At 39.6% G+C, this 8,490-nt stretch overlaps 1 protein-coding gene across 1 annotated transcript; it reads right to left on the bottom strand.

The window, feature by feature from the left end:
• Positions 1-217: 217 nt before the first annotated feature.
• On the bottom strand, positions 218-7,484 carry pkmb (pyruvate kinase M1/2b). Its single transcript, XM_058408817.1, has 11 exons — positions 7,407-7,484; positions 6,016-6,193; positions 5,718-5,809; positions 4,436-4,567; positions 3,574-3,760; positions 3,192-3,462; positions 2,878-3,028; positions 2,603-2,755; positions 1,695-1,861; positions 970-1,151; positions 218-773 (listed from the first exon to the last, which is right to left on the bottom strand). The coding sequence occupies exons 2-11, from the start codon at positions 6,146-6,148 to the stop codon at positions 667-669; spliced, it is 1,575 nt and encodes a 524-aa protein (XP_058264800.1). The 5' UTR covers positions 6,149-6,193; positions 7,407-7,484; the 3' UTR covers positions 218-666.
• Between the last annotated feature and the right edge of the window lie 1,006 nt (positions 7,485-8,490).

Raw genomic sequence — 8,490 nt, 5'->3', positions numbered from 1 at the left:
ACAGCAAAATTATTTTAAAAAAATAATCTGCAGAACAGCTGGAGTCACATTGTCCTGCTATGAATGTCAACACTGTTTTCAAAAAAATATCCACTAGAGGGCGACACTGGGTTGTGTGAACTCAAATCTCAGCTCATGCTAATCACCAAAATATGAGTTAATGCTAAACTATCAGCAGATTTGAAATTCTGTCAGCCAATAACGAAACTAACACAGATAAGGTGATCATATATTTAATAGATGGCCAGTGGTCAGTGTGCAAAGAGAACAGCTATGAGTGTATGAATCGAAGAGGTGTGGCAGTATCACAATTTACCTGGTGAGCATATACAGGCAACTGCCCCACATACTAGAGCGCTACACAACAACCTATACAACAGCCACAAGGTAGCAAGGTACCAACAAAGTGTTGTAGAAAGTATAAGAAGTATAAGCACTGTAGTGCTGATGAGTGCAAATCTCTGGTCAATTGGTCAATTTTGACATTTCTTTTTGGAAGAGTTGAGGAGTAAGCATATGCAGTGTAAACAGCATCGTCGAGTCCTCTGGAAATACCACTAAGTGTAGCAGGGGCTTTACTGATAGTATTGGCAGATAAAATCTACATAGAAAGAACCTATAGGAGTCAGGGATTATAGGGAATGGAACAGTTCTTATTTATGGTGCTCAAGGCACCAGAACAACGCGCATGGTGTTGGTGTAGCCAGAGCCAGGACGCCAACCAGTGACAACAATCACCACATCGCCAGATTTGTAGAACTTCCGGGTTTTACCTGAAAGTGAACATCCGTGTTATCCATTAACCACTTCAGTGGTCAGTGTAATCTTTTAGTTAAATAAATAGAAACACCAATGCACTGCTTTTATTATCCAGAGCTTTACCTTCTCACCTACTTTCACACTTAAGGGAAAGAAATCCTCCAAACCTACAACAACTCGAGATATCTGTACTCGGTACTGTGTCCTTACCCATCTCCAGGGCGAAGCTGACACGCAGGTCCACATCCTCAGCCCACACATCATTGGCAGGCTTGTTGTAGAGGATGGGGTAGATGCCACGGTACAGATGGCACTGACGTGCTGTCTGCTCATTTCGGGTCACAGCCATGATGAGGGCGCGAGGCCTGTATCTAGACAGCAGATGAGCAGACCTAAAGAGATTAAAGAAAGAGAGAGAGAGAGAGAGAGACAGAGGAAGAGTGAGTGAGAGAGAGAGACTCAAGACCTGATAATCCGAAAGATTAACTGTGACACCTACATAACTAAACGGACTATCTGACTAAAAATGTCTTCATAGTCAACATTAACTAAAAATGCATAATAGCATACATACTAAATATTAAGCTTTATTATATTAGATTTTTCTGTTGTATTGCTTCATTGGTAAGCATTTTGATTGCATCTCGAATGCCCTTCATCGAGTAGACCTTCTGTATTTAACAGGCTGTACCGGTTGCACCACAACAGCTGAGTGAGAAGTTTAAATTAGCCTGCAAAATGTCAGGGTTCAGGCCAGCAAAGGTCAGAATAAGCATGAGGGAGCACACATCACACTGGCATGACACAGGGGATGTGTATGCATGTCTGTGTGTGTACAATGTGAGCAAATATGAAAGTAGCATACAGTATAAAAATGTTTATAGTATAAATCTAAATATATTCATGGATGTACATGATTGTCTCGCAGATTGTACCTTCCAGATTTGGTGAGAACGATAATGGCACTGGCACAGCACTTGAAGGAAGCTTCCACAGCTCCTATAGCCACAGATTCACAGGGATCACGGGTCAGGTGTGTGGTGCGACGCAACTCCTCGAACAGCTGCCTGTGGTACATGGCTGCCTCAGCCTCACGGGCGATCTGAACCCGAACACACGAGCAAGTAACAGAAAGAGAGGAAATCAGAATATCGTAGCCACTAAAGTCTACAAATAAATGTAATGTAAAAATTAATATGATGAATTAGATTTACAAGTAGGGAACCTGTGGCAATTTCACAATGCAAAACGTCAGGGTATATACAGTATCAGGGTTTTTGTCAAGTTTAAACATTGTAAATGTTATCAAATAATAAACCTTTTACAGTGTGGCAGGATGTAAGAACTTTTCTTGAGCAGCTCCTCAAAAGCATGCAACATCAGTGGTACCATCACACCACAACAGACAAGCTTCTGTTCCACAGAAGACAGCTAAAGACACTGACAAGAAGACAAGACATGTACTAGTAAAAGATGAGACACAAAAAATAAAAGGCTATAACGAGAAGCCATTACTAATTACTGGTGTTTAATAGATTTTATTTTTTACTTTCCAAGTCAAACAGAAATAACGGGTTCAGTTGAGAAGCTGGTCAGTCACTCCGATTCTTCATTAGAGCACACAAGACTGAATGTATGACATTTTAGTGATGTTTTTAGTAATGAAAGCAAGTGAAGGGAATAGAATATGCATGTTAATTTACAGCAAAAATTTCAGAAATATTTGTATGCACATATCAGTTAGACCTTCTTTAGACATGCTGCACTACTAGCAGTAAGTTTATTTAGCACGTTTCTCAAAATGCAATCAAATGCCAGGCCAGAGCGACATCATCACACTCACCAGGTGCTGTGTCAACACAGACTCAACAGGGTACTCGCCCTTAGCTGTCTCTCCACTCAGCATGATGCAGTCAGCACCATCCAGCACAGCATTGGCTACATCACTGCTCTCAGCACGGGTAGGACGGGGCTTCTTGATCATGCTCTCCAGCATCTGCCGTTCAGAAGAAATAAAGTCAGAAGGAGCCGAAATTCGATTGCTTACAAATTCTTCATTGTGTATTTACTATGGTGAAATCAAAATCTATTGATAAAGGCATGTTTTCGTTTCTTTACCTGTGTAGCACAAATGATAGGTTTGCCGATCCTGTTGCTGCGTCCAATCATCATCTTTTGAGCCAGGAAGACCTTCTCTGTTGGAATCTCGATACCCATGTCTCCACGGGCAACCATGATACCATCACTGGCCTCCAGAATCTCATCAAAACTGGGCAACGGTGAGAAAAAAATTGTATCCATAATTAAGAATTAAGGATCTGACTAAAAATGAAACAAAACAAATAACACAAAAACAACAAGATAGTATGATCATTGCCAGGCTAAGAAAACTCTCAATGGATCAGTGGCATTCGATTCTCCTACACACTCACTTGCGCACCCCCTCATGGTTTTCCAGCTTGCTGATGACCTGGATGTTCTTGCCCTTTTCACCCAACACCTTCTTGACTGCGTGAACGTCAGCAGCCTTACGGATGAAGGAAGCGAACACCATGTCCACCCCTTGCTCTACACCAAACTGCAGGTCTTGGATGTCCTTCTCAGACACAGCGGGCAGGTCTATTTTAGCGCCAGGCAGGTTTACACCTTTCTTGCTGCCCAGCATCCCACCATTCTCAATCTCGCACATCAAGTAGTCACCACCTGGATAAAAAGCCATAGAAAGCTTTAGACTTGTAAGCATTAGCAGTTCATTTTTAGCAACCTTGGTTTGCTTATAATTTGGCTTAAACTTGACTAGTTGCTGAAACTGACCAATTTCCAGGACTTTCAGGGAAATGAGGCCGTCATCAATGTAGACCTTGCTGCCCAGCTCAACCACCTTAGTGATATTCTTGTAATCAAGCCATAGGGTTTTCTCATCACAGTTGTCCTTGAACTTGTCATCTAGGGTCAGCTTAATTTTCTCACCCTTGTTTAGCTTCACCTCCTCAGTGCCACTCTGGAGAAAGGACACAATGTAAATAATGTAGAAGTTTGATGAACTGTATAAGAAGTCTGGATCTTCTCCACTGTTAAAAGTGTCTCTTAAAGACTGTGTAATACACCAACCAGGCATAACACTGATGATCTCCTCATCATGGCCCCTGTTAGTGGGTGGGATATATTAGGCAGCCAGTGAACATTTTGTCCTCAAATTGATGTGTTAGAAGCAGGAAAGTGTTATGGAAAGTGTTATGGACAAGGACAAGTGTTATGATTTTAGCGAATTTGACGAAGGGCCAAATTGTGATGGTTAGACCACTGGATCAGAGCATCTCCAAAACTGCAGCTCTTGTGGGGTGTTCCCGGTCTGCAGTGGTCAGTATCTATCAAAAGTGGTCCAAGGAAGGAACAGTGGTGATTGATGCACGTGGGGAGAGAAGGCTGCCCCGTGTGATCTGATCCAACAGACGAGCTACTGTTGCTCAAATTGCTGATGAAGTTAATTCTGATACACAGTGCAGGACGGGTCAGGGCTGTTTTGGCAGCAAAAGGGGGACGAACACAATATTAGACAAGTGGTCATAATGTTATGCCTGCTTGGTGTAGGAGCAGTATTGTTATAGGTAGTGACCATTCTAAACAAGACAGGAAACAATAAGCAGTTTGCTGAAGATGTAAAAGACACACTCACGCCTTTGATGAGTCCAGTCCTGATTTCAGGGCCTTTGGTGTCCAGTGCAATGGCCACTGGTCTGTAATCAAGGCTTCCAGGTACAAAGCTCTCAGTGGCTTCACGTACATTCTTGATGGTATCAGCATGGTACTAAAGAATACAGAAGTAGGTCCATCTCAATAAAGTACAAAACTAAAAAATACAAATCTACCAGAATAACATAATGTGACAAAACATTATAGGAAAAAAAATTTAGAATAAGTTTCACTGGGAAAACATCAATGATGTAATACACACACCATCTGATGAGCAACGTATGAATATGACCACTACAATAGCTTGACAATGAAACACACATAGACTAGGGGTGTTTATTAAGAGTAACACAAAACAGGTGTGAGTGTTTAGGACATGTGACATGCTGGGGCTGATGGGAAAAGTAGTTCACCAGGCAGTACTATGACAAGTTTATTAATAACACAGCCAGGGTGTCTGTGTGTATGCACTGTATATACTTTATATATATGAGAGAGAATAGTTGCACGTACTATGTTTGCCAGTAATTCTCTGCTTGTTTTACTTGTCCATTTATAATGAAATTCCTGTGAGTAGTCTAGGGCATTTGAAAGATGCCATGCGTATAGAGAACCGTAACTGAATCTGAGAAGGAAATCTTGGAGGCATGCTATATATACTGTATGTCTACACAGGTCATATTTCATATGATATAATTAGCTTGACTGTTTGACTGCTACACTACAAAGACTTACATAACTGTTTGTGTACCAGAAGAGCCACGAGGTCCTTTTAGATGCCTTGATAATTGCATTTAAAATAACAGAGAAATTACCCATTCACTTTTGTTTCGAAGATTCAAGCTCTGCTTCCACTGTGGAAATTGTCTGAATCTGCAGTCATATTTAAGAAAAGCCTTCTAGTCATATAATTGAGATGTACCTTACACCAGGCTTTGAGCAACACAGTAGGTATATGTTAACATGGGTGTCAATAAATAAATAAGGTTCAAATACATGAAATGGACAAGACAGGGTGACTACTGAGAGTGACTTGTACCTACAACTAATAAACAGTGACCTTTAACTGACCTTTAACTGGTGTTGACCTATAGCTGAAATATCAAAGCTATCATATGAAGGTGTAATGGCACACTTGATGCGGTGATTGAGAATAACGGAAAGGCTAATCCTACATCCAACTCCTCTCTGCTGAGATTTTACTGTTAGGATATTACACACAGGTTTTTAACCTGGTACTGAGGAACTGTAAAAATTCAACCAACCTCATGAGTTCCATGCGAAAAGTTCAAGCGTGCAACATTCATGCCAGCCTTGATCATCTCCTTCAGCTTCTCCACAGAGCGAGAAGCTGGCCCTAAAACAATTTACAAATCAAACTTCATTTAATGTCACATTCATTCATATGAAATGTGATATTTATATCCTGAATTTATATATTTCTGTATTTTTGACCATTTCTACAGTTAAAAGTACTATACAAATAAATGTTAAATTAAAATGCAAATAATAAATTTAGGTAACCAAAGCATGGAAATGAAGAAATGCCAGTGTTTTGCTGACCAATTGTGCAGACGATGCCAGTGTTGCGAGACACTGTGGGCTCGGAGTCAATGTCCAGCAGGCACAAGTGCTCCAGGAAAGTTTCTGCCATAGCAGCATGGAGCTGCTGAGCGTGAATGACCGAAGAACTCATATCCTTAGCCTTAGACTTTAATGGAGCAGTGTCTACTGGAACGTCCTGCAATATGAGAAAGCATTAAAAGGTCACTTTGCCTAAATATGTAAAAACTTATACGTGAAAATAAGGGCTCATTTCTTCTTCTTCTAAAACAAGTTTTGACTTTGTGATTAGAAACTAATTCACATGTATGTCAAAATGCCAGCTGAACTTGCCCAAGCAAATTGTTCTAAACTGCTTAGACCTTGGTAATGATTGACTGCATACACATGGTTGTCTTTGTATTAAAGGTTTTCATAAGTATAGCCTTTAGACTAGTAAAAGGTATCTTTCTGAAAAAGGTGTCTGTCTGAAACTGACCACCAGCTACTAGCCATACAGAACAGGCTGAATGTATAACATTTAAGAGTATATGTAAAAGGTTATTAAAAAGTCTACTAAGATAAGAGCATATACAGTATATCATATAAACCATGCGATTCTACTTAGTAGATCTTCGCTGTAAAAATAGCTAACAAGCTAGTGTTGTAGAAAAACCCCACAGCATCTGGTGTGCTAAAAATATCTTAAAACAGTGTGATCATATTGCTTCTGTGGCTCTTCAAACATTGGTCACCCAAACGCAGTACACTGCCACTGTCACCAAAGGTTAAGTAACTTAGAAGCCAGTAGAAATGATATATTAGCAATGTGGGCAAGGAAATGCCTGACTGCACATACACTCACTAGAAGGACTAAATGTTACATTCCTCAGTCAAAAGTTAAGATTATTCTGGTCAGCAGTGAAGTGGACTGCAATATGACTGTCACGTGCCACGGTATTTAATGCATTTACTGTATCACGATATACTGCATAAATACTGTAATCATAATACTTTAGTCATAATCCTGATTATTACTTACCACTACTACTACTACTACTACTACTACTACTACTACTACTAATAATAATAATAATAATAATAATACATTTAATCGACTAGTTATCAATTTAAAACTAGTTAACAATTAGTACAGTAGAAACGCAATATTAAAATAACATTGTACTACAATAACACTATATAAAAGAATAAAATATATTTCATATTTAAATATATTTTAAATGTTCGTCTATTTACGAGGTTTTGACTTTTTATCTAAGGTCGTTATTATTTTATATAATTTATGTAGGTAAAGAAGATAGTTCATTTTTACAAATAATAATAATAATAATAATAATAATAATAATAATAATAATAATAATAAATCCCTAAATTAACTATAAATGACCTACCGTAGCCGCTGGCCGGTCACGAGCAGCTGTGCACCGATCCCCAGCGCGCGCTCCTAATTTAACACCGTTACTGACCGGTACTACTTCCTGGAGGGATGACACTGTATCCTTGCGAGAGTGTTCACAGCTAAACTTTGCCTGATACAAATATTAGTTCCTGGTGTAAATAACAATTTAAGCAAAGTCACAACTGCATTTCTTTTTTAATCTTACGCAAAAAAATTTAATATATTCAAACATATTTCATTTATGTACTACAATGATACGCTCAAGGTGTTGTTACACCTGCAATTATTATACTGGGAGGCAATGAAGCTTGTGATAGCTGACAATTCAGAGATTCATCAGTTAATGAGTCAGTCACACTGATACTGGATGTTATGATTTGTTATGAAAGAACAAAACTTGTTTTAAAATACCAATTATACACTGATCAGGCATAACATTATGAACACCTGCCTAATATTGGTGTTGTTCCCTCTTTTGCTGCCAAAACCCGTCATGCACGGTGTATTCTGACCCCTTTCTATCAGAACCAGCATTAACTTCTTCAGCAATTTGAGCAACAGTAGCACGTCTGTTAGATCGGATCACATGGGCCAGCCTTCTCTACCCAAGTGTATCAATGAGCCTTGACCGCCCATGACCCTGTCGCCGGTTCACCACTGTTCATTCCTTGGACCACTTTTGATAGATACTGACCACTGCAGACCGGGAACACCCCACAAGAGCCGCAGTTTTGGAGATGCTCTGATCCAGTGGTCTAGCCATCACAATTCGGCTCTTGTCAAACTCGTTCAAATCCTTACGCTTGTCCATTTTTCCTGCTTCTAACATCAACTTTGAGGACAAAATGTTGACTTGCTGCCTAATATATCCCACCCACTAACAGGTGCCATGATGAGGAGATCATCAGTCTTATTCACTTCACCTCTCACTGCTTATATGGCTGATCGGTGTATATCCCGTACATTTTATTTATTAGCAACATCTTTTGGAAGCAGAGCACGCGCTAAACGTCACATTGTACAACTTTTTTTTACAGAAAAATTGTACAAAATTGAATTACACAAAACGTAAGAAA

This window comes from Hemibagrus wyckioides, linkage group LG14, assembly GCF_019097595.1.
Source record: "Hemibagrus wyckioides isolate EC202008001 linkage group LG14, SWU_Hwy_1.0, whole genome shotgun sequence".
Taxonomy (NCBI): Eukaryota; Metazoa; Chordata; class Actinopteri; order Siluriformes; family Bagridae; genus Hemibagrus; species Hemibagrus wyckioides.
Note: the sequence above shows the minus strand (reverse complement) of the source record. Positions and strands in the feature narration are given on the sequence as shown.

Excerpts from the sequence above, each read along its gene's own strand:
- pkmb (XM_058408817.1), bottom strand. The coding sequence starts at position 6,148 with ATGAGTTCTTCGGTCATTCACGCTCAGCAGCTCCATGCTGCTATGGCA. Across the intron at positions 3,463-3,573 it reads CCTGAAAGTCCTGGAAATTG|GTGGTGACTACTTGATGTGC; the intron begins GTCAGTTTCAGC and ends CTTTTTATCCAG. Across the intron at positions 3,029-3,191 it reads AACCATGAGGGGGTGCGCAA|TTTTGATGAGATTCTGGAGG; the intron begins GTGAGTGTGTAG and ends ACCGTTGCCCAG.